Here is a 27,055-nt window from a genome sequence, read left to right as displayed (position 1 = left end):
AGCAGATTCAGAAGGATGTAGGTTGCAGTAAGTACTGGGAGATGAAGAGGCTTGCACAGGCTAGAGTAGCATGGAGGGCTGCATCAAACCAGTCTCAGGACTGAAGACCACAACAACAGTGTGAAAATGGAACAAACACTCCTTACATCTGTAACAGTCTGAAAATATATGTAAACACTACAAAAATGTTTGTATGATAAATGGAAATTAAATTGGCTGCAGATTTCACGCTAGCTGTGGTTCACGTTTGAATGGATTGAGTAAACCTTATATAAAATGTGGAGATTGACTTTGTTGACAGTGTACAAAGTGAACTACATTTAGACAGGACAAACCTCCCCCTATCTTGTAGTAAGTCGATGGTATTTTTGCATGTCAGTATCTGATCTTGAAACAGTAAGATTGATGATCTTAGTGTTCTTCTAGGAGCAAGCAAAAATTTTGTTCTATTTATTAATAAGCACTGGCTAAATGAGAATCAACTATATTTGTATAAGTTATCAGGCTATTGTTTAGTATCAAGTTTTTGTAGAAGTCAGCACAACTATGAAGGTACTTCGATATACATCAGCAACAATCGTTTGGCAAAATGCACTAATCTTGACACCAGTAATTTCTACATTCAAAATGTATTTGAGGCAGCTGCCATATTATTGGCAGGCACCAAATTAATTGTAGTGCTTGTATCATGTACACATGACAGCAACATTGATGTCTTCAGAGGTAGTAGAAAGAACACTCTTCCACTTGCTGAAATGCAATAAACGTAAAATTTTAATCTTTGGGGATATTAACATTGACATTAGGGTTGCATCAACAAAGTCCTTACACTTGCTTAACACCCTCAGGTCACACAATATGTTTTGTGCAAATAACAAGCCAACAAGACAGCTATTTTCTCTGGACAATGTTATAACAAATTTAGAAAGAAATATGTATGAAATAGGACTCTTTTTTTTTAATACTATGTATCTATCAGATCATGAAGGGATATTGTTAAAATTGCTGACAAAAAAATCTTGTAAAGCTGCATGAACAAACTAAGTACATTAGAATTGTTAATGATACTCATATCAATGCTTTCCGATCACAGCTGTGTATGATAGAATGGTCCAACTTCCTGTCTCGATTTACAAATGTTGATGAAGCTTCTGATAACTTTGTCGGTCTTGTTTGTAATATGTTTAATAAGTGTTGTCCAAAGTATTAAAGACGTGAGGGGAACCGAGCAAAAGTAATCATACAAGTTTACATTGTTGGTTCACACCGGACCTCATAAAATTAAGAACACAGGTCATTAATCTCTATAACATATCAAAGATCTTTGAAGAAGATAGACTTCAGTACCTTCAACTAATGAAAAGGTGTAGATCATAAATTATAAAACAGAAACAAATTGGCGAATGATAAATATATATAGCAACCACAAAACAAATTCAATGTTGCTTGGGGACTTATCAAAGGAGAACTGGGTAATACTAATAGAACCATTTATGATACTACAATATCAAATCTGATGAAATGAATAGCTTCTTTATTAATTATGGTAACAAAGGACATCCAATGCAAAAAATGACAGCCAAAGATCAGGCGTTAATAAACATTTAGAAAAACAAACACATTCATATCACACAACAAACCTGCAACATCTACATTCAAGTGGGTCCAAATTGCTGTCACTGACATTGCAGCAGCTGTAGAAAAATTCAGCAACTCGATATCAGATGACTTGTTTGGTCTAACAGATTTTGTTACTAAAAGGATAGTGGACATCAGACTACACCCATTTTGGAGTTCTTCTTTTCCAGCCTGCTTAAAGATAGCAGTAGTTATCCCTGTACATAAAAAAAAGGAGGAAAAATCATGTGTTGATAAGTACTGTCGTATTTCTCTTGTACTAATACTTTGAAAAATAGTAGAATGTTACATATACCAACAAATATACAAACATTTCACCTGCAATGGAAGACTGACACTCAGTACGGCTTTAGGGAAAATTCATCAACACCGAAAGCTGTTGAAAATGTTGTTTCGGCAATACTCAGGTGCCTTTGAAGCATAATCATCTGTTGCTGCCCTACTGATTAACTTAAGCAAGGCATTTGACTATGTGAGTTGTCGGATTCTAATAGATAAATTGATGTGATAAGGCATTCAGGATACAGAACTCCCCCCTATAGAACTGTATCTTGACAATAGGAAGCAGAGGGCACTCTTTAATAATATGCACTCTGGATTTCTATATGTTTCAAAAGGCATGCCTCAAGGTTTCTTATTCTGATCCTTATTGTAAAAAATCTATATTGGTGACCTACTTAGTATAATGCCATATAAATCTGTTCTGTATGCTGATGACACCACTTTCACTAGAAATGGAAATGACATAGAGGATCTAAAGGAACAAAGCAAGGTCAGCATAAGAATTTCCAGTACCTGGTTTAAAGACAATGAATTAACTGTAAACCAAAATAAAACCAACGTATAATTTTTAATTTATGCAATGTCAGTGGTCAGCTAAATTCTTGGTGTACGCTTGTATTCCAAATTAACTTGGTATCTCCACACAGATGCGGTATGCACTAAATTACTAAGAGTCATATACCTATTACATAAGCTTAAAGCATGGAAACATGTATGCTCAGTTTTTGATTATGAATTTTTTCATAGCCATATAACATACTGCATACTGCTTTGGGACAGCTCCACTGGGACAAAGAGAGTATTTATGTGGAAGAAAAAAATTATCAGATGTCTAATGGATATTTTCAAAAACAGTGTATCTTGTAGGCCACTTTTCAAGAAACTGGGTGTCGTGACAGTCTAATAATTATTCATAGTTGGATGCCTAGTCTACACAAAAGAAAACAAAGAGAGCTACAGATTGTGCTAATCATTTCACTGTCACAATACCCATCAAAAAGACAAGATTGACCAGCCTTTTACTAGACTTAAGCAAGACCCACAATAGCTATATATACCTTGGAATAAAACTGTTCAATTCACTGTCACCGAGGCACACTCTACCTCAGTAAAAACCTTCAGAAATGTTCTCTAGAATTGGCTTCTAAAGCAGCATTCTATGCCATAGGGGAATTTTTCGAGTGTGCAAAAGAACATATAAAATTTTAAGTTATACTCACTGTGTGTTTGTATGCAAGTCTACATGATTTAACTGTTTTCTTTTATTATTTTATGTGCCATTATGTATTACTCAATTTGTGCAAACTATTAACATCAGTAGTATTAAAAGTGCTTGAAGATGAAATAAATAAGTAGTGTATGTATTTCATTTCATTTATTAAAGTTGACTCAAATTCCTTATGTTTTCCCATGATGTGGTTTGTCAAAATAATCTGGGTTTAAATGAAAAATTGAGGAGTTTTGAAAGCAATACTTATTTCAACTTAAAAACAGTACTCCAAAAACAAATTAGCTTCATGTCCCCGTCCTCACTCTTGGGTGTAATAAGAGTATCTCACAGTATTTTTATACAAATAATGAATCATATATATACCAGACTTGGTCAAAATTGCTTCAGCTGTTTCTGAGTTTTTCTTTCGTCACCCCTTTTCACGCCCATCCCAAGCCATAGGATTGCAAAGAATGTCACAGTGGTTGTTTTTTTTCCTGGCAGTGAGTGATGTGTGGAAAATTTGGTAGAAGTTACTTCAGGTTTTACAGGGATATACTGATAGGTCATTGTCTTTTGTCCTCTCTTTCCCATCTCCTTCCCATCCCTATGGATAAAACGTAATTGGTGCTGTCACCAATGAGTTTAGTGACCATAAAAACAATTTGTTCATGTTAATATAAGTTGTTATCACATATAATTTGATAAATCATGCTTTCTCACCCCCACCTCCAGAGGTGGTAGGGGTATACAGGGTGAGTCAGAAAGGGCTATACACCTTTGGAATGATGTAGAAATTTATTAAGGTAACTTACAGCTCTGCTCATCACTATTTATGCCACTTCCCTTTACTATTGAACACTACCTTTCCCAATGCCTGACAGATTCCAAACCAACAACCTCTTTCCTAGTTGCCATGAACAACTGTATCCTCACCCACAATTACTTTTCCTTTGAAGGAATTACCTACAAACAAATCCGGGATAAGGCTATGAGCACCCGCATGGCACCATCTTACGCCAACCTATTCATGGGCCATCTAGAGGAATCCTTCCTAATCTTCCAGAATCCTAAACCCCTCACCTGATTCCAATTCATTGATGACATCTTTGCAATCTGGGTTGAGAGTGAGGATGTCCTATCCACATTCCTCCAGAACAACTTCTCCCCCATTTGCTTCACCTGATCCTACTCAACCCAACAAGCCATCTTGCTGGATGTCGACCTCCACCTCAGAGATGGCTACATCAGTAGCTCCGTCTATATCAAAACCTACTAACCACCAGCAATACCTCCACTTTCACAGCTGCCACCCGTTCCAGCTGTATGGAAGTCCCTTCTATACAGCTGAGCCAGTCATGGTCGTCGCATCTGCAGTGATGACTGGTCCCTCTCGAAATATACCGAATGTCTCACCGAAGCCGTCACAGACCACAACTATCCTCCCAACCTTGTACAAAAACAAATCTTCCTTGCCTTGTCTTTCCAGTCTCCCAGCAACTCCCGAAGTCCCACCGTCTGGCCACAGAAGAGCATTCTCCTCGTAACTCAGTACCACCCAGTACTGGAGCAACTGAATTACATTCCCCACCAGGATTTCAACTAGCCCTCGTCATGGTCTGAAATGAGAAATGTCCTGCCTGCTATTCCTCCCACCCCTCTCACTCTGGTATTCCACCATCCACCGAACCTACATAATATACTTGCCCATCCCTACACAACCCCTGTTCCCAACCCCTTACCTCATGTCTCATACCCCTGTAATAGATGCAATGGTCACAGACATCACCTGTCCCATCAAGGCAGAGCTATTTGTGAAACCAGTCATTGGATCTACAAGCTAAGCTGCAACCACTGTGCTGCATTCTATGTGGGCACGGCAACCAACAAGCTGTTTGTCTTCATGAATGGCCACCGACAAACTGTAGCAAAGAAACAAGTGGACCACCCTGTTGCTGAGCACGCTGCCAAACATGACATCCTTCATTTCAGTGACTGCTTCACAGCCTGTGCTATATGGATCCTCCTCACCAACACCAGCTTTTTCGAATTGCGCAGGTGGGAACTCCCCCTGCAATACTTCCTAAGTTCCTATAACCCACCTGGCCTTAACCTTCAATAGTCTCTGCCCTCATTTAACCTGCCCTTTCCCTGTTCCCATTACAGCACTACACTGCCCTCATTTCACCATTGCACCCAGATTTTTTACTTCTCTTCTTTTCTGCCCCCCGCCCCCCTTCCACACCTCTCCCCTGCCCTCCGTCATACCTGCAGCACTTAACTGTCTGCCACCCCACTGGTGTTGCTGCTCACAGTGTGGTCTCAGTTTCCTGAGACTGCAGTTGTGTGTGTGTGTGTGTGTGTGTGTGTGTGTGTGTGTGGGGTCTATTTTTGATGAAGGCCTTACTGTCTGCGACTCAGCATCTGTGCTATAAGGTGAGTAGCAACTTTCCTTTTCATATTATTGTTACATTCCATCATGGATTTTCCATTGTTTGATTTTTAACTTAGAGTATTGGTAGATTTGTCATTTTGCCACAAACAACCTCAAGTTTGGTTCATGTAGTGCATCAGTACTTGGTTTCTCCACCAGGAGTGCCAGACTAGTTCTCAGTTACAATGGCTACTTACACTGGTGCGGAGAGTGCTCACTGTGTGTTTTATTTTCATGAAATGAACTCTGCAACAACTGTTTGGCAACAGGCCTACAATTTGCTCTTGACATTAGAGCTTTGTTGAGATGGTTGTTCACTGTGACAGGATAAATCACCATCTAGCCCACTTGTTGATGATTATGTCGAACAGGTTAGGGAGAGCTTTGCCCGCATTCCACAAAAATGAACACGACCTGCATCTGACAACACTGGCATTCGACAAAAGACTCTTTGACAAGTACTACGTGGGCATTTACACTTGAAACTATATTCACAATGGCACAGCATATTAGTGATGCAGGTAAGGTTGCTAGTGGGAATTCCGTTTGGAAATGTTGCATCAGAGGAGGAGGACGAGACATACCTGAACGCAAAAATCTTCAGTGATGAGTCAACATTTCATATCAGTGGCGTGTGAAATCCCACAACTGCAGAATATGGGGTAGTGAAAATTCAGATGTGATGCTGGAACACATTCATGACAGCTCCAAAGTTAATGTGTTACTTGCCATTAGCAGACTGAAAGTGTATGACCCTTTCTTCATGGAGAAAACTGTCACTGGTTTTGTGTATCTGGATATGCTAGAAAACTTTTTAATTCCATTGATCAGTTGAAGATGACAGGGATGGGATGGTTTACTACCAGCAAGATGGTACACCACCTCATTTCCTCACGGAAGTTGGAGGTTTCCTCTATAGTCACATCCCAGGTTGGTGAATTGGTTGTGAAGGGCCAATTGCATGGGCCACCTCGCTCCCCAGACTTGACACCATTGGATTGCTGTCTCTAGGGTTTCATTAAAGCCGTATGTTCTTCCCCTACCAAACAATTTAGCCAACCTAAAAAATTGAATCTACGCTTCCGTTGCACGTCACACCCGATATGCTGCAACAAGTGTGGGAAAAAATTGATTACCTGTGGGATGTTTGCCTCACCAAAAATAGTAGCCACAGTGTACCAAAGTGACTCTTTTATGTGAAACGGGAATGTTTGCTACAAAATGACACATCTGCTGATTCTGTAAGTTAACTCAATAAATTCCTGTATAATTCCAAAATTGTAAAGTCCTTTTTGAATCACCCTGTATTATTAATTCAGTTGTATGCACAACAACTCACCAAAGTTTCTTCACACGTGAATGAATGGCATAGGAAAGCATAGAAAATGCACAAACAAATATTTATTTTTATACATTAGATATGGAACCTTCCACTGTCTCCAGGTCTCTCCCACATACACAGCTTTCTTTCATGATTCTTAAATCAAGTGTGTGCAATAATTGATTAGTGCTCTTTGGAAAATTCTGCCACACTTCTTTCCGTCATTCCGTATTCATTAACCCCCCCAGTCCACTTACTCTCATTGGTTTTTCTTCTCTTCCTCTTCCTGCTATTGAATTCCAGTCACCCATCATAATTTTATATTCCGTAACTTTTGGAATAATTTTTTTAGCTCGTTATTGTTTCTCTCTTCATCTGTGGAGCTGGTAGGCATATACTATTGTGGTGGGTGTTGGCTTCATGTCAACCTCAACTATGTTAAAACATTCACTATATTGTCCATAGTAGCTTACCTACATTCATATTTTCTTAGTAATTGTTAGATCTGCTCTTGCATTACCCCTGTTTGATATTCTGTTTATAACATTCTTCCTGCTGCCACACTTCACTAATTCCCACTATATCTATCTTCAATCTATGCATTTCCCTTTTTAAATTGTCTAACCTACTTAACTTTCCATGATCTGATCCTAAAACATCAGTTTTCTGTCTCCTGATGACAACATTTTCTTGAGTACGCCCCACTCGGAGATCTGAATTGTAGCTATTTTAACCAAGAGGGTGCCATCATCAGTAAGCCATACGGTAGAGCTTCGTACCCTCAGAAATAGTAACAGGTTTTGCTTCCTCTTGGGTTCAGCCCTTCACAAAACCATAACAGAGCCATGTTGACTAAATGCTACAAAGTCTGATCAGTCAGTCATCCAAAATATTGCCCCTGCAACTACTGAAAAGGCTGCTGCCCCTCTTCAGGAACCACACATTTGTCTGGCCTTTCCACACACGCCCTGTTACTGCAGTTGCACCTACAGTACAGCTATATGTGTTGTTTACGCGCACAAAGCACCTACCTTGGCGAAGTCCATGGCTTATGGGTGTATAATTCTCATGTATTTTGAAGAACCAAGTAATATTTTTATAAAATAATTCTCATTGTGTCTTGCTAATTTCTATCCATTTCTTCATAACTTAAAAACTGAAATGCATAGTAATACTATTTTAGCTATTGACATTAATTTGTGTGAAATTTCTTTGAGTTTGAAGAGTATTTAACCACAGCTGTTGCACCTTAGGAAAACTTTTATTTATTTATATAACAATACAGGACATGCGTTCGAGAGGTACGTATAGTTATGTATGCATGTATGCGTGCTTGTTCTCAAATGAAAGAGACTTCTGTAGATGTTTGTAAACTTTTTTTGATTCCATTTTCAGAAAGTAGTGCTTAGAAGCCAGTCATTCCTGGTTGTACGAACACTGAAATACTAATCTTTAGTTTCCCTCTTTTTAATAAATGCAGTCAACTGTTTGAGCCTTACACAACAAGAAGCTAACCTTTGTTTCTGCCTTAGAGTTAAATGAAACACAAAAAGAATTTCAAGAACTTGCTCGAAAATTTGCAAGAGAAGAAGTGATACCTGTTGCCGCTGAATATGATCGAACAATGAAATTTCCATGGGATATTGTTAAAAAAGCGTGGTCCTTAGGACTGATGAATGGTCATATTCCAACACATTGTGGTGAGTCCTTGAATATAATGAGAATTTTTATGAATTAATTATCTAATTCAACTTAATTTACATTGTCGCATGTGATCTCTTTGATGTTAAAAGTGTATGTTATATTGGGATACTCCAAATTTGAAACCCTTAGTCATAGTGGTGTGCACATAAGATGGTGGGTGGTGAGGTGATGCGCAATGGTGATGACCGCTGTACCACATGACATTTCAGCCAGCAGTGTCATTCTGTTACAGCAGCCTGTAGGGAGTGAAGAGCCAAAGAAACTGGTACACTTGCCTGATATTGTGTAGGGCCCCCGCGAGCATGCAAAGTGTCCCAACACAACATAGCATGGGCTCAATTAAGGTCTGAAGTAGAGCTGGAAGGAACTGACACCCTAAAACTTGCAGAGTGGTCCATAAATCCATAAGAGTATGAGGGGATGGAGATCTTTTCTGAACAGCACTTTGTAAGGCATCCCAGATGTGTTCAATAATTTTCATGTCTGGTGAGTTTGGTGGCCAGCGGAAGTGTTTAAACCCAGAAGAGTGTTCCTGGAGTCACTCCGTAGCAATTCTGGACTGCGGGGTGTTGCATTATCCTGCTGGAATTGCCAGAGTGCATCAGAATGTACAATGGTTATGAATGGATGCAGGTGATCAGACAACGTGCTTATGTACGTGTCACCTTTCAGAGTCATAACAAGATGTATCAGGGGTCCCATATCACTCAAACTGCACATGCCCCACACCATTATAGAGCCCCTACCAGCTTGAATCAGTCCCCTACTGACATGCAGAGTCCATCGATTCATGGGTTGTCTCCATACCCGTACACATACACCCAGTCAATACAATTTGAGGGACCGATAACCTCAGCAGTTTGGTCCCATTAAAAAAAAGACTCGTCCGACAAGGCAACTTGTTTCCAGTCATCAACAGTCCAGTGTCGGTGTTGACGGGCCCAGACGAGGCATAAATCTTTGTGTCGTGCGGTCATCGAGGGTACATGAGTGGGCCTTCAGCTCCAAAAGCCAATATAGATCATGTTTCGTTGAGTGGCTTGCATACTGACACTTGTTTATGGCCCAGCATTGAAATCTGTGGCAATTTACGGAAGGGTTACACTTCCGTCACTTTGAACGATTCTCTTCAGTTGTCGTTGGTCCCATTCTTGCAGGATCTTTTTCTGGCCACAGCAGTGTTGGAGATTTGATGTTTTACCTGATTCCTGATATTCATGGTACGCTCATGAAACGGTTGTACGGGGAAATCCCTACTTCGTCACTACCTCGGAGATGCTGTGTCCCATCGCTCGTCCGCCGACTATAACACCACGTTCAAACTCATTTAAATCGTGATAACGTGCCACTGTGGCAGCAGTAACCAATCTGACAACTGCGCCAGACATGTGGTGTCTTATGTAGTCATTGCTGACCACAGTGCCATATACTGCCTTGTTACATATCTCTGTATTTGAATATGCGTGCCTATACGAGTTTATCTGGTGCTTCAGTGTAGAACATTTAATATTAATTTTCCTGTTAGTTTAGGCATGGTGAGGTTACTTAGCACACACGGAGTTCACTATAGGTAAAATATTCTCATCTTTCTGCAAAGAATGCTTCACGTTGAAGCCTTCTTACGTGCACACCTCTACAGTTTTACATGCAAGCAGTAATCATTGTATCCCTGTTAGTTTCAAGGTTTTGCATGCATGCAGTATGGGAAATATGTTTTGCTTTAGCACATAGGCTTATGTAATTTTTGTGTGTCTGTAACCTTTCCTTTATTTTGAACCATGTCCCTATGCTCCCACATTTTTCACATATCGTATGCTTTGTTTACTTTTTCTAGTTCCAGTCCGCATGAGACTTCGTGCATTCATTTTTATTAATCTATGACATTAAGCAACACCGTTTCCTGACTGTGCATTTGAAAATATAGGAAAATTTCAGAACTTCTTTCCTTGAACTATTTGAGAGTCTTAACTGTGTATGTTTGTGAAAGCTAGATTGTTCTGTTTATTTTTTCATTCCATTGTATATTTAAAGATATTTTTTCTTCTAATAACAAGTCACACAATTGCAGAAATAGTATACTGTTCTACATCTGTATCTATACTCTGCAAGCCACCTTGTGGTATGTGGTGGAGGGTGCTTTGTGTACCATTGTCACTGCTGCCTTTTCCTTTTCCACAGGAAGAACGACTGCTGGTAAGCCTCCACGTGAGTTTGAATATGTCTTTTTGCGAGATACACATAGGACAAAGCAGTATATTGGCTGACTCTTTCAGGAATGTATCGAGTGAGACGTGGCACTGGTTAGCACACTGGACTTAAATTCAGGGGGATGATAGTTCTACTAGGTGTCTGGCCATCTGGATTTAGGTTTTTCGTGGTTTCCCTAAATCTCTCCATGAAAATGCTGGGATAGTCCCTTTGAAAGAGCATGGCCAACTTCGTTCCCCTCTTTGAAACATTCTGGGCTAGTATCTTGTCACTAATGACCTCGATGTGGAGGGGACATTAAACTCTAATGTACCTTTCTTCCTTTTGGGAATATATGCTCTCAGAACTTTAGTGAAGTACGCTATGAAGTAGAATGCCCCTCTTGCAGGATCCTGCCACTGGAGTTGGCTGAGCATGTCAGTGACACTTTTGCTTTCTAAATTAACCTGTAAGGAAATGTGCTTTTCTTCTTTGGATCTTCTCTAGTTCCTCTGTTTACTCCTGTCTGGTACAGATCACAGACTGAAGAGCAGTATTAGAGTATTGGTTGAATGAGCGTTTTGTAAACTACGTTCTTCCTGTGGGTGAACTACGTTTCCTGAGGATTCTTTCAGTGAATCTCGGTCTGCCATTGTGGTGTCACCGCCAGGCACCACACTTGCTAGGTGGTAGCTTAAATCGGCCGCGGTCCACTAGTACATGTCGGACCCGCGTGTCGCCACTGTGTGATCGCAGACCGAGCGCCACCACAAGGCAGGTCTCGAGATACGGACTAGCACTCGCCCCAGTTGTACGACGACTTTGCTAGCGACTACACTGACGAAGCCTTCTCTCATTTGCCGAGAGACAGTTAGAATAGCCTTCAGCTAAGTCCATGGCTACGACCTAGCAAGGCGCCATTAGCCTTACATAGTTTGATAGTTATCGTATGAAAGGTCTCATCAAGAATACTGTAAACAACAAGGATAAATAAAAGTTAAGTATTCGAGGAGCTGCATACTTTTCTTATTAGAATTCACTACTTATCCTGTTCCAGAATTCACGCCCGTCTGCGTTAGATAGCGTGCATTTCGGCCGCTTCTATCTACAAGGTGTTGGCACATTTACCAACACATCAGCCATCTACCTTATCTGTGATTAGTTTTATGTGGCTGTGCCACTTCAAATCACTGTGTGTGTATATTCTTAGATAAAGGGGTTATACAAAAATATGGAAACATCACAAATACAACTTATTGTCGTGCCTAAATATGGTGTAGGAAAACTGTTAGCTTTTAAAACAGCTTCGATTATCTCAGAATGGATAAAGGTGTGCTGTACAGTTTTTAGGGGAATCCTATACCATTCTTTGTGCAAAATCATGGCAAGTTCAGGTAACGATGATGGAGGTGGGTGGTGATTACTCATCCTTGTCTGCAAAGCAGACCACAAAGGCTCAATAATAATGAGATCTAGTGACTGTGGTAGCCAGAGAACTGTGACATTCCATCCTTTTGCTCACAAAATCAGACCTTGACAATGCAAGCTTTGTGGACAGCGGCCCTGTCGTCTTGAAACACAGCATCACCATTGTGAACAAACACTGTACCTTGTGATAGTCATGATCAGCCAAAATGGTCACATAACCCTTGGCATTAACGCAGCCTTGCAGAGTAACAATGGCACCATTGAATACCTTGATATGGCTACCCAAATCATCACTGAACACCCCCCCTCCCCCCATGTTTCACTCTTCGGATTTAAACTTGGCTAATGTAAACTTGGCTTGGATTTATGGCTTGGGAACCACATTTACAGGGTTCTGGTATGCAACATTAATTACTGGCATGACTTTTGCAGGTATCATCCTCTTACTTTTTGTCACAGTCCTTGCCACCAACTGTCTGTTACCGACTGTCTGTCACCGACTGGTCAACACACTCTTTCATCTGCATTGTTACTTAGCAGATGATGATTTCTGTCTTCCCTGTATGCAGTGTAAATCTTAGGTACAGCGTCTTTTGAAACACCAAACAGACTATCTTATGGAAGCATCCATGAGCACTAACAACTTGCCCACATTTGACTTCATGTAACTCCTACATAAAGCACTCACAACTACACAGAACATTGTTCTGGATACAGTTGACATTGACAGTGTATTGAGTTCACTATGCAGGTGCCATTCATGGTTAAATATGACATAGCGTAACCTAGAGGCATCTACATTTATGTTCAAATATGCATTTCTAAGATGCTTCTATATTTTTTGCCCAAACCCTAATCAATACAGTAATGAGTATTTTAGCCTATTTATGTGCAGTATGTTACATTTGATTATGTTGAGGGTCAGTTGCCAGTCCCAGCACCATATATTGCAGGTCGTCCTATATTTCCCTGCAGTTTTCTGGTGTTGGAAGTTCTCCGTAGTCATCTGACATCTATTTGGTCAGTTACACACGTGAAAAGTAATGGTCCTTACTTGTAATTACTCAAATATATGGCCTGCCCTTCCAACAATGTTAAACAGTTCCCATTGCCAGACTTGATAATTTTGAACCTTCCTGACAGATTTCCAGTGTGAGTTGTATTTTGTACTTATGGTCATCATTAATATTGTGGGTTTGAAATTCCTGGAAGTAAGTAAAGAAAAAATTCTGCCATGAGGCTTCACGAAATTCAGAGCAAACTCTTGTACTGGAATTAATTTTTCACTCTGCAGCTTGGTAAATTAAAACTGTGTGCCAGACTGAAGCTGAGTTAGTCTGTCCAGCACACAGTTTTAATTTGCTAAGAAGCTGCACATGAGTGTACACTCTGCTGCAGAGTTAAAAATTCCTTCTGGACCCATCCCCCAGGTTGTGGCTACAACATGTCTCTGCAGTATCCTTTCTTCCCAGAGTTCTAGTCCTGCAAAGTTCAAGGTAGAACTTCAGTGAAGTCTGGATGGTAGGAGATGAGGTAGTGATAGAATTAAGGCAGAGAGCGTGGGTTGTGAATTGTGTTTTAGCAGCTCAGTTGATAGAGCACTTGCTTGCAAAAGGCATAGATCCCACATTTAACTCTCGATCTATCAGGCAGTTTTAATCTGCCAGGAAGTTTCAACTCGTATGCTGTTTATTCTGTTTGAAACTTTGATAACTGCAAATCATATTATTTTCCATAATTTGCTTACATTGGAATTAACAAACTGGTAAATGTTTTTTTGGGTACTAAACAGATGCTAAAACCATCTTATTCTTTCTACTGTACCTGCATGTACTGACGTGTGTAGCAATTTTTGTTGTCCCAGTACAGCTGCATTATGCCTTTTGACAAATTAAGATTCCATTGTAGAAGAAATTAGCAACATTTGACAGCTCTTCTCATCAGGTTCATGCTTATGATTATAAAAGCATACTTGGCCTTACTAACTTGTAAATTGGTATGAGTCTACCAGAATAATGCATACTGTAATTTCAGGTGGACTGGGATTAGGAGTTTTTGATGGCTGTATGATGGCTGAAGAACTTGCCTATGGCTGTACGGGAATTATGACAGCCTTGGAAGCCAGTGGCCTTGGTGTACGTAGAGTGTATCTTCATTTTTTTTATAGAGTGCATAATCAGTTTGACAAGTGTTACCTTAAGAAATGCCCTTCACATGTTTTTTTACAAAAAATAAATGTATTGTAATAAGTATTATGGATTTATACTGTTCATCAGTTTGATTTTAGTGTAGGTTGTCCACCTGGCTGAATGAAATTATTTGAGAAGTGTATCTGAAACAACTTATGATATTAAAAGTTTGGTCTCAAAATTTTTCATTTACTTATATCCTTGAAATTACAACACATTAGGATTAAACATGCCCCATACTTGGATTCTAAATGTTATTTTATCCTCATTTTTAGCACTACAAGTTTTGAACATTCATCACTTTTAATTTTAATGCAAACACAAACCAATAACTTAACACTGCATTCTTACAATACGAATTGGTGGTATTGAACCTTGGGGATGTTCTTTCACACTCTTGTGTGTTTAAATTCAAACATGGATTGAAAATAAATATACAGTGAAACCCCTTTATAACGTTCCTCCATATAATGTTTTCCTCTGTATTACATCCGTTGTTTTCGGTCCCGACTAAAAGCCCACATAAACAATGTTAAATTTTCCTCTTTACTGAGTTTCCTCTATATTACAATTTCGACCATGTAACACTCATAATTTTGGAACCCAGGTCAATTATTTACCTCTTTATAACATTTAAGTGACTGGATGTTAACACATAGTTTTCCGTTCTGTGGATTCACAGTTTGCACCGGCTCAGAAAGCCCACGCTCAGCATGTTTCAAATGTCAGTGGCAGAACCCGGTCACATGACATGTGACACACATTCTGCTTGTGATCTTTTTGGTGCCATTTCAGTCGATGCTTTGTATTCATAGCGTGTTGTGTGAGCTGAGCAGCAAACAGTTTGTGTGTCTAGTGAGAATGTGTCTTCGATATAACTTTTTTTTAAGCTTTCATCAGTGGACATGAGTGAAAAGTGGAAGAACATTTCTCTGGAAGAGAAGTTTTCTGTTATTAAAAAAGTGGAGGCATCTCCTGGTGTGAGTCATGTGGAGCTAGCGAAGCAATATGAACTGGCCCCCTCAACACTCAACACTACTATGAAAAACAGATCGTCGATAATGGAAGGGTTTGAGAATTGTGGAAATTCGAAATGTATGCGTGTGAAACCATCGACTTGATGAAATGGAGGAAGTTTTATTAATTTGATTTCAGCAAGCACGTGCTGCAAACGTTCCTATAAACTGAACTATTCTGAAGGAGAAGGTGCTTCAAATATCACTGCAGTTAGGAATGGAAAATTTTAAGGCGTCCAATGGATGGATTGATAAATTTTGACAGCATCATGATGTTGTATACAAAGCGGAATGAGGAGAAAGTAAAAGTGTGGACGAACCAACTGTAACTCAGTGGATGCAGACTCTCCCTAATCTCATACATGGCTACAAACTGTGTGACATTTATAACACTGACAAAACCGGCATGTTTTTCAGTTTAATGCTGGATAGGACATTTATTTTTCATGGAGAAAATTGCCATGGTGGTAAGAAGAGCAAGAAACATCTTACCGTTTTGTTGTGTACAAACGCCGATGGCAGTGGAAAACTGAAACCTTTGGTTATCAGGAAGCCAAAAAATCCGATGTGCTTCAAAAACATTTCCACATTTCTGTGCAAACATACGAACAATGCCAAGGCATGGATGACGAGTGATATATTTTTACATTTTCTCAGAGAATTTGACGCCAAAATTGGGAGTGCTGCAAGAAAAGTGCTGCTGTTTTATAGATGTGCGGCACATCCACCAGACGTATCCTTTCTGAGAAATGTGAAAGTAATTTTCCTGCCACCCAACTGCACCAGCCACCTGCAACCTTGGGAATAATACACCCCTTAAGGTTAAATATAGCCCTTGTATAAAAGGCCTTGAATTTGATGGACCAAAGAAAACCGGGAAGTCAGCAGAGCTCACAACTGAAGCTGAATATTTTACAGGCAATGAATTTAATTATGTACTTGTGGAAGGAAGTCAGTGCTGAAACTATTAAAAAGTGTTTCACAAAAGCGGATTCTGTGAGAATGAGATGGCAGCTCCTGTGGAACATGTTGCAAGTGATTTGCAAGAGTTTCAGGAATTAATAGGCAGTGTTTCTGTCACTTTTGAGGACTTTGTAGCTGTGGATGACGACGTGGCAACCACAGGAGTACAAAGTATTGAGGGACTGACTGCAGAGAGAAGCTTGGAGAATAATAGTGGTAGTGAAAGTGACAGTGACAAGGAAGATGGCCCATAGACTTGAGGACAGAATGAGCAATAAATGATTGCCACAAAGTCAAGGAGAAATAGAAAACAAACATGCTTGCTTAAATATTTTAAAAAAATCATAGGTATGTGGTTTTCAGATTGCATGGGTTCCTAGAGTTTTGGGCAAATTTAAGTTCCATTTCATAATTTAATTATTAAAGTAATTTTTTTGCAACTCATTCTTTTTTAATCTGTACCACATACTGTGTTTTTGTGTATTATGTGCAGTATATCATAAACAAAATTTGGCTCATATTCTATAACTGGGTCAACTGAAGAACGGGATACTACCTGTCGGCTTTGGACAATGATGTCATATCTTAAGAATCTGTTACAACTTTCTGCAGCACAAACTGATCCATTTACTTTCACCAATCCACCTACCGGTTCCCATGTTTTAATTACAAAAAACTAATCATTTGATAACATTGATCATTTGCAATGAATATCATATTACAGTATTGTGAAAATTTAAAATGCCATCTATGGCACCATTTGTCAAAGCTGATTAGTGGTATCCTTATCTTCAGTAATGCCCTATAGTTATTATTTGGAAGCCTTCCTATTTATAGTGTTTTCCTCTATACAGTGTTCAGAATTTGTGGTCGCTTGAAAAACGTTATACAGAGGTTTCACTGTACTTCTGTGACAAAAAGATTGAGAGACTTCATTTTTTACATTTAAATACTTTTCTTTGCTGTGGGTATTATTTGAATTACCTATTGTTGCTTCTCCCTCTGTAATAGTAAACCATGACACAGTGTTCAAAATTGTATTTATGTGGGCTATTACATTGCAGTAACCATTCCTTCCCACTGCAGGGAGAACTTTCTCTGGTACATATTTCCATTCTCACCCTTCTCCTGTGCTGTCACTTGCTATCCTAAGAAGCTGTTGAACCTCCCTTTCTGTCTCCTCTTACAGCCGTTCAACTGCACACACAATATAACAACTCAGCTCAGTCAGTCACAATGCTGGAACAATGTAACTGCCTGCCAGTTCTCTCTCTCTCTCTCTCTCTCTCTCTGTGTGTGTGTGTGTGTGTGTGTGTGTGTGTGTGTGTGTGTGTGTGTGTGTGTAGGGGGGCTTTCTTCCTTTCTTTTATCCATCCTGTTGTTTGCTTTTGTATTTTCATGGGTGTGGCTGCTTTTTTGCTCGCAATATTATAGTCAATTGAGGCTTAAGGGGGAGCTTTTAAAGCCCATTTTAGTAATGTTACAGGTTTTTAGTTTAAAACTGTATCACTCTCAGACTGTGAGCAGTAAAATTTGAAACTATAATGCAAGCTCTGTGTATTTTGTTTTCATAACTGAATTAAAGTTATGATTGCTTTTTAGGTGATTCTCAGAAGGCTAATTTTTATTATTTTTCTTGATATATTTAATATTAAAATAATTTCACAGTAAACTTCAGAATAAAAAGTAGAAGCTGTAATAATATATAATATGAATGTTTAAAATGTTATTGATTCATGTTGAATATAGTTTGTAAAAATGGGCCATTTTGTATTCAATAAAATTTTTGTAGAAACCCATTCCAATTTTTCAAGTTCTGTTGATGAATGCACCTTAATATCACTTTTCTTAAAGCCTTGCTACGACCACCTAACACCATAATGTTGCAGAACAAGCAAACGCTTCCTGTGGTATTTCATACAACATGCTACTTAAATGACATCCCTAGTTTGTTGGATAAAAATACATTTACTGTATCAAATGTCTCATTTGAAAAACGACAGAACTGATTAAGTTCTGCACCCACCTTGTGTGTAGTCTCCTGTTAAAAAAGAGAGTACAATTCATGGTCCAATTTTTGTGCAAGCTTTGTTTTGATGTTGCAGTCTTGTAAATATTTGTAGTTACACACATGAGCAAGGTAGAGATACACAGGGAAGTGGGTTCACAGTCAATACATCACGAAAGCTTTAAACAACACAAAAGAAAAGTTGGTTGGGAGCTGTTCTGTAAAGTGAAGTTTAAATCAGAATGTTATTTATAATAACTCCAGGTGTAGCTTGAATGCCCCACAGTAAAATTGAAGAAAGGGTGCCTTGTGCATGAACAACTTACTCAGGACTGTTTGACAAATGTCTGGGTATATTTAGTTAGGTGTCTTTGTGTATTTTTCGCTGCTCCTTACATGTGCTTCACTGATTGTTTATTCTGTTCACAGCAAATGCCTGTGATTTTGGCTGGAAACAAAGAACAGCAGAAGAAGTATTTGGGGCGCCTGGTCGAAGAACCACTTCTTGCTGTAAGTCTGTTCTAGATAACTTCACTTTAACTACAAATTCTCGTAACTGACTGGTTGAACTGAACTGGTTTGTTGGAAAACAGGCAATATCCTGTTTTTATTGATCTTCATTTTTCCTACAAAACTCAAATATAACCAAGAAGAAATAATTGCATTGTAACATGTTTATGATACATTTACTAGCCTATTTATTACTGAAATAGATCTTAGGTTGACACAACCTTTTCATGTATTTCAATGTGTAGTACACTAGATGGCAAGATAAGGCAGGCAGGTGAGCCAGAACCAAGTAGAATCAGTGTGGTGAATTAGTGACAATTGCTCTGGAACACAGGCCAGCTTTGATACTTGCTTGTAAGGTAGTTTTCCACACCTCTATAAACAAGTGTTCGGCTTGTTTCCCGGAAGACACAAATTTGAAGGAAGCATCCACCGGGACTTTCCATGCTTAAGGCATGGAAGGTGCTTGGATTCTGAAATTATGTTTCACAGCTCTTAATAATGCTGCAGTTATTACTGTTGTACTAATTTTCAACCAATCACCAGAGGAAATCACGTTTGAGGTTCCACAAGGCTCAGTCTTATGTGCAGTATTGTTTCTAGTATATGTAAGTGACCTTCTATGTAATACACAAAGGTGACTCAAATGAAAATCTTAAACATTCTGTGAAATTTTGAAAAGTTGTGTGACGGACTTGGTATGTGGCAGTAGTATTCCTTGAGTATCAGAAAGTGATAGACAGGTGGCAGAGCGATGCTACAATGCAGGAGAAGGCAGCAACATCCACAACAAGATGGCATCCCACTATCAACATGCACCACCATTGAGTAGCAATCTGTGATGCATTTTTTGTGTTGTGAAGATTTGAAACAAATCAAAATTTATCGCAGAATGACCATACAGTATGGTGATTCATGTCTGTCGTTGTAGCAAATGTAAGAGCATTGTAGGAAGTTCAAAAGCAGTGTGACTTCTGTGGAGAATGCCCCAAGACCAGGGCAGGCTCACTGAGTAATGATAGAGAAGAACATTGTGTTAGTGGAGGATCATGTAAAGGACAACAGACCTGTAACGCTGAACAAAACAGCCACAAGTTTGAAGATTAATATTGGCTCAGTGCGGAATGTTGTTCACAGTGTAAGATCTTGCAAGATGGGTGCCACGTCAGCTGATTGCTGAATTGAAAAACCATTCCGTTAATGCCTGTTAAGAATGTCTTAATCATTTCTACATCATAGGTGATACATTTCTGTGAAAAACTGTTACAAGCGATGAGACTTGGGTCCACTATCACCAACCAGAAGTGAAAAGACCAGGCAGAGAAAGGCATCACAGCTCATCGCTGAAACCAAAAAAATTCCATGCTCTCCATCTGCTGGAAAAGTAATGCTCATTCCCTTTCAAAATTAAAATCGAATAATCTTGGAGCATTACATGGATAGAGTGACAGTAACCAGTACTTCTTACTCAGACGAGCTGAAAAATCAACTTCGCTCTGCAATCAGGAGTAAACGGGGACTTCGGGCTTCAGGAGGATTGCTACAGCATGGCAACACAACTGAGACCCCCCCCCCCCCCCCCCTGCGGGTCCGGGGGTTAGAATAGGCCCGAGGTCTTCCTGCCTGTCAAGGGGGTAGTTAGCGCCTGCGTCCGGAGACGGACGGTCCCACGACCTATATTTGTGGTCTTTTTGGTTTTTCACTTCTCGTGTCTTCCTTCTTTGGTTGGTTCCTTTCTTTGTTCTTCTTCTCCATCTCACTGTCTTCCTTACTTTTTCCCTTGCCTTCTTCTCCTTGCCTTCTTCTCCTTGCCTTCTTCTCCTTGCCTTCTTCTCCTTGCCTTCTTCTCCTTGCCTTCTTCTCCTTGCCTTCTTCTCCTTGCCTTCTTCTCCTTGCCTTCTTCTCCTTGCCTTCTCTGGTCTCCGCTTCGGCGTTTGAGTCAGTCTGTCCTCTCTCTCTTCCTTTTCCTCTTCTTCCTTCCTCCCTGTGCGCGCCTGAAGGCCGACCCACGCGTTCACACGCGTAGCCGGTGACGGGGTAACGCGTAATTCCCCGCCCTGGGTAGACAAGTAAGGCACGCACGTACCCCCTGGTAAAGGCCAGGCCCAGGGAGGGGTGATTGCCTGAGCTGATACCTTCTGACCATGCCGATTTGTCCCTCCGTCTGTTTCTCGGGAGGTGTGACGTGAGGTGTAAACATTCACCTAAGGCGGGAGTGCCCTCTGAGAGGGTCCCCATAAGGAAGGAGCGCGCCATCGGAGACGCTGGCAATCATGGGGGATTCCTCCGCAATGGATTTCTCTTCTTCTCTCTCGACTTCTGCCCACAAACGGAAACATGACCAGCCCCCAGTGACAAAAGTACTACCGCCTACCCCACAGTTCCTCGTCATTTCTCGATCTGAGGACGGAAAGGATTTTTCCTCTGTCAACCCTTTCGTTATCCAGAAGGGCGTAGATGCCATAGCCGGTACTGTTACGTCTTGTACGAGGTTGCGTAATGGCACCTTGTTACTAGAAACTGAGAGCGCCTTTCAGGCACAGAAACTGTTTCGAGCCACACTCCTGTACACGTTCCCTGTCCGGGTGGAGGCTCACCGAACTTTGAATTCGTCTCGTGGTGTGGTCTATACTAGATTCTCGACGGATTGACTGACGAGGAGATTCAGTCTTTCCTCGCTGAGCAGGGCGTGACGGCTGTCCATAGGGTCATGAAAAAGGTCAACAATGACCTTGTACCGACCCGGACACTTTTCTTGACCTTTGATAGTGTTAAGCTGCCATCGCGCATCAAAGCGGGCTACGAGGTTATTTCTGTTCGCCCCTATATCCCGACACCTACGCGCTGCTACCAGTGTCAGCGTTTCAATCACACTCGACAGTCTTGTTCCAATGCGGCTAAATGTGTCACTTGTGGCAGGGGTGACTGTCCACCTCCGTCTCCTCGTTGTGTGAACTGTCAGGGTGACCATGCAGCATCCTCCCGCGACTGTCCCGTCTATAAGGAAGAACGCTGTATCCAAGAAATTCGGGTCAAAGAGAAAGTGTCCACCTCGGCTGCTCGCAAGCTATTGGCTAGTAGGAAGCCCACGCTGCTCCCAGCGGGGAAATACAGTACTGTCCTCGCCTCTCCTCGGACTACCAGGGAGGTGGCAAACCAGACATGCGATCTGACCTTCAGCACCACGGTCGTCCGTTCGGCCAGTGCTAAGATTGCACGGTCGACGTCTCCTCTTCCTCCCATCACCCCACAGATACCAGCCCCTTCATCAGCTTCTGCTAAGACGAAGACCCAGAAGTCAGATGCACGGGCCTTCAAGAAGGAACCGTCCCGTGCAGACTTTCTACGTACCTCGACCTCCCAGCCATCGACCGGTACTTCCACCAAACGACCTTCCAAGAAGGCTCATAGGAAGCACAGTTCTCCTTCTCCGCCACGGCGCATTTCTTCTCCTGCGCCACCCAGCGGTTGCCGCCCCAGGCCGTCATCCGTTTCGCCTGGCTGCACCGCTGGTAGCCGAACATCTGGCTGTTCACTGGCGGAGGAAGCTCCCCCTCCCGGCCATCTTACCAAGATGGCCGATGAACCTATAGAACCAATGGACGATGACTGTCCGCCTACTGATAGCGGCGGCAGTGCGCGCTCGAAGCCAGGCCCTCAGCGGCCTTCGAGGTGACCCCTTCTTTTATCTTCCTTTTCTTCTTACGATGGCACTTATTCACTGGAATATTCGCAGCATTCGCTCCAACCGAGAGGACTTGAAGTTGCTGCTCCGCTTGCACCGTCCGCTCGTCGTAGCCCTCCAGGAAATGAAGCTATGCCCATGTGATCAAATTGCCTTGGCACACTACACCTCTGTGCGTTTTGACCTACCCCCTGGGTTAGGTATCCCGGCTCATGGAGGGGTTATGTTGCTGATCCGGGATGATATTTACTACGATCCCATCACGTTGCACACCAGCCTGCAGGCAGTTGCCATCCAAATTACTCTCCCCACTTTTACATTTTCCATTTGTACCGTTTACACTCCATCGTCGTCTGCCGTTACCAGGGCAGACATGATTCAACTTATTGCTCAGCTACCTGCACCATTTTTGTTAACTGGAGACTTCAATGCCCACCATCCCCTTTGGGGCTCTCCAGCATCCTGCCCGAGGGGCTCCCTGTTAGCAGACCTTTTCAACCAGCTTAATCTTGTCTGCCTCAATACTGGCGCCCCTACTTTTCTTTCGGACACATCTCACACCTATTCCCATTTAGACCTCTCTATATGTACTACCCAACTTGCACGCCGGTTTGAGTGGTATGCACTTTCTGATACATATTCGAGCGACAACTTCCTGTGTGTTATCCATCTCCTGCATCATACCCCCTCTCCGTGCTCATCTAGTTGGACCATCTCCAAAGCAGACTGGGGGCTCTTCTCTTCCAGGGCGACCTTTCAGGATCAAACCTTCACAAGCTGCGATCGTCAGGTCGCACACCTCATGGAAGTCATTCTCACTGCTGCTGAATATTCCATCCCTCACCCTACTTCTTCTCCACGTCGCGTACCGGTCCCCTGGTGGACCGCAGCATGTAGAGACGCTTTACGTGCTCGTCGACGTGCTTTACGCACCTTTAAACGCCACCCTACAGTGGCGAATTGTATCAATTATAAACGATTACGTGCACAGTGTCGTCGTATTATTAAAGAAAGCAAGAAAGCCAGCTGGGCTGCTTTCACAAGCACCTTCAACAGTTTTACTCCTTCTGTTGTCTGGGGTAGCCTGCGCCGGCTATCTGGCACTAAGGTCCACTCACCAGTTTCTGGCTTGATGGTCGCGAATGACGTCCTTGTGGCCCCTGAGGATGTCTCCAATGCCTTTGGCCGCTTTTTCGCAGAGGTTTCGAGCTCCGCTCATTACCACCCTGCCTTCCTCCCCCGCAAACAGGCAGAGGAGGCTAGGCCACCTAACTTCCGCTCCTCGAATCGTGAAAGTTATAATGCCCCATTCACCATGCGGGAACTCGAAAACGCACTTGGCCGGTCACGGTCCTCCACTCCAGGGCCTGATTCTATTCATATTCAGATGCTGAAGAACCTTTCTCCTGCGGGTAAAGGTTTTCTTCTTCGTACTTACAATCGCATATGGATTGAGGGACATGTTCCCGCATGCTGACGCGAGTCTATTGTTGTCCCGATCCCTAAGCCGGGGAAGGACAAGCACTTGCCTTCCAGTTATCGACCCATCTCGCTTACCAGCTGTGTCTGTAAAGTGATGGAGCGAATGGTTCACTCTCGTTTGGTTTGGCTGCTGGAGTCTCGACGCCTACTTACCAATGTACAATGTGGATTTCGTAGGCGCCGCTCTGCTGTTGACCATCTGGTTACCTTGTCGACCTTCATTATGAATAACTTCTTGCAGAAGCGCCCGACCGCGGCTGTGTTCTTTGATTTGGAGAAGGCTTACGACACCTGTTAGAGGGCGGGCATTCTCCGCACCATGCATACATGGGGCCTTTGCGGTCGCCTCCCTCTTTTTATTCGTTCCTTTTTAATGGATCAACAGTTCAGGGTACGTGTGGGCTCTGTCCTGTCAGACGCCTTTCGCCAGGAGAATGAGGTGCCACAGGGCTCAGTTTTGAGCGTCGCTCTCTTCGCCATAGCGATCAATCCAATAATGGGTTGCCTCCCAGCTTATGTATCAGGCTCCCTTTTCGTGGACGATTTTACCATCTATTGCAGCGCGCAGCATACATGTTTCCTGGAGCGCTGTCTTCAGCGTTCTCTTGACCGTCTTTACTCCTGGAGTGTCGCCAATGGCTTCCGTTTTTCTGCCGAGAAGACGGTCTGTATTAACTTCTGGTGCTACAAAGAGTTTCTCCCACCGTCCTTATGACTCGGTCCCGTTGCTCTCCCATTCGTGGAGACAACAAAATTTTTAGGTCTTACATTTGACAGGAAACTTAGCTGGTCTCCACATGTATCATATTTGGCTGCCCGTTGTACCCGTTCTCTAAATGTCCTCCATGTTCTCAGTGGTATGTCGTGGGGAGCGGATCGAACCGTCCTACTTCGTCTCCAAGCTGGATTATGGGAGCTTCGTATACTCCTCTGCACGGCCATCCATCTTACGCCGCCTCAACTCCATACAACATCGGGGTTTACGACTTGCGATCGGAGCGTTTTATACTAGTCCCATTGAGAGTCTTCATGCTGACGCTGGTGAATTGCCACTCACCTACCGGCGCGATATACTGCTATGTCGGTATGCCTGTCGACTACTGTCAATGCCCGACCACCCGTCTTATCGTTCCTTTTTTGACGACTCTCTCGGCCGTCAATACGGGTTGTATGTCTCTGCCCTGCTACCCCCTGGAGTTCGCTTTCGTCGCCTCCTTCAACACCTTAATTTTTCACTCCCTGCAACCTTTAGAGTGGGCGAGAGCCACACGCCACCTTGGCTCCAGGCTCAGGTTCGCGTTCACCTTGACCTCAGCTCGCTCCCAAAGGAGGTTACCCCCGGTTCAGTCTACCACTCCCGTTTTGTCGAACTTCGTTCGAAGTTCATTAATATGACCTTCGTTTATACAGATGGCTCTAAGACCAATGACTGGGTCGGGTGTTCTTTTATTGTCGGGGCACAAAGTTTCAAATATCGGCTCCATGGCCATTGTTTGGTCTTCACAGCTGAGCTATTTGCCCTCTACCAGGCTGTTCTTTACATCTGCCGCCACCGACATTGTGCTTATGTCATCTGCTCCGATTCCCTGAGCGCCATCTAGAGCCTCAGTGATTCGTACCCGGTTCACCCTTTCGTGCACCGGATCCAACGCTCTCTTCAGCAGCTGGTGGACGTCGGTTCTCCGGTTAGCTTTATGTGGGTTCCTGGCCATGTCAGTATCCCTGGGAACGAAGCTGCAGATGCCGCGGCCAAGGCTGCGGTCCTCCAGCCTCGGACAGCTTCTTGTTGTGTCCCTTCGTCAGATTGTAGCAGGGTCATTTGTCGGCGCATTTTATCGCTGTGGCATGCCGATTGGGCTGCACGTAGAGACAACAAGCTTCGGGCCGTGAAACCTCTTCCCGCGGCTTGGACGTCCTCCTCACGCCCTTCTCGGCGGGAGGAGGTAGTTTTGGCCCGGTTACGAATTGGACACTGCTGGTTCAGCCATCGCCATCTGCTGACAGCTGTGCTGGCGCCGTTCTGCCCATGTGGGTAATTGCTGACGGTCCGCCACATTTTAACGTCCTGTCCGGATTTTAACACACTGCGTCTTGATCTTGGCCTGCCATGTACTCTCGATGCCATTTTAGCGGATGACCCATGAGCAGCTGCTCGCGTTCTTCATTTTATCAACTTAACAACCCTCTCTAAGGACATTTGATTATGCTGTTTTTTAATCCTATGCCTGTCAGTCTGTCTTTTATCGTGTTTTCCGTTTCGTTGCTGTTTTAAACTTGTGACTCGAGGTGCATTCCTAACGTAGTCTGGGCGCTAATGACCGTTGAAGTTGTGCACCCTAAAACCACAAAAAAAAAAAAAAAAAAAAAAAAAAAAAACCCTGAGATTATTGATGAAATTAAATTCGAATGTCTGGTACATCGTCATTCACCAGACCTCGCTCGTAGTGACTTTCATCTGTTCAGTGCACTCAAAGAAGCAATGGGAGGCAGGCATTTCAAAGTGATGAAGAATTGGAAACCGCGATGCATGGCTTGCTACACGCATGATCAAAAGAATTCTTTCGTCATGGTATCTGTGCACTTCCAAAGCAGTGGAATATGTGAATTGAACATCAGGGAGAGTACATTGAAGAATAACACACAAGTGTTTTTTGTTCATTGTTATAATTAAAAATTTTATAGTGCTTTTAAGGTTTTTATTCGAATCGCCCTTGTACAACAACCAGAAAGTGTTCTTTACACAGATGACACTAATACCTGCTCAACCACATCTGTTTAAGGAGTTAGACATTTTGACTACTGTTTCACAGTATATTTATTCCCTCATGAAGCTTGTTGTAAATAACTTGCTACAGTCCATAGGGGACTATGATGTATGTAATTACAGTACCAGAAGGAAAAATGGTGTTCAGTATTCCATATTAAGTTTAAGGGGTGCACTGTGTGACCACCAAAAGTTTGATTACGTAGTCAAGAGTATAAAATGTCTGACAACAAA

General features: G+C 42.2%; 1 protein-coding gene across 1 annotated transcript in view; it reads left to right on the top strand.

Annotated features, from left to right (window-relative positions):
- Nucleotides 1-27,055, top strand: part of LOC126483662 (probable medium-chain specific acyl-CoA dehydrogenase, mitochondrial) — a 98,811-nt gene that overhangs the window by 4,759 nt on the left and 66,997 nt on the right. The window contains exons 3-5 of the mRNA XM_050106725.1: nt 8,418-8,585; nt 14,239-14,339; nt 18,810-18,890. Of these exons, the coding sequence (XP_049962682.1) occupies nt 8,418-8,585; nt 14,239-14,339; nt 18,810-18,890 (350 nt within the window). The remainder of the gene's footprint in view (nt 1-8,417; nt 8,586-14,238; nt 14,340-18,809; nt 18,891-27,055) is intronic.

The sequence above is a fragment of the Schistocerca serialis genome, chromosome 1 (genome assembly GCF_023864345.2).
Source record: "Schistocerca serialis cubense isolate TAMUIC-IGC-003099 chromosome 1, iqSchSeri2.2, whole genome shotgun sequence".
Classification (NCBI taxonomy): Eukaryota; Metazoa; Arthropoda; class Insecta; order Orthoptera; family Acrididae; genus Schistocerca; species Schistocerca serialis.
The sequence above is the reverse complement of the archived record's forward strand: the minus strand, read 5'-3'. Positions and strand labels throughout refer to the sequence as shown.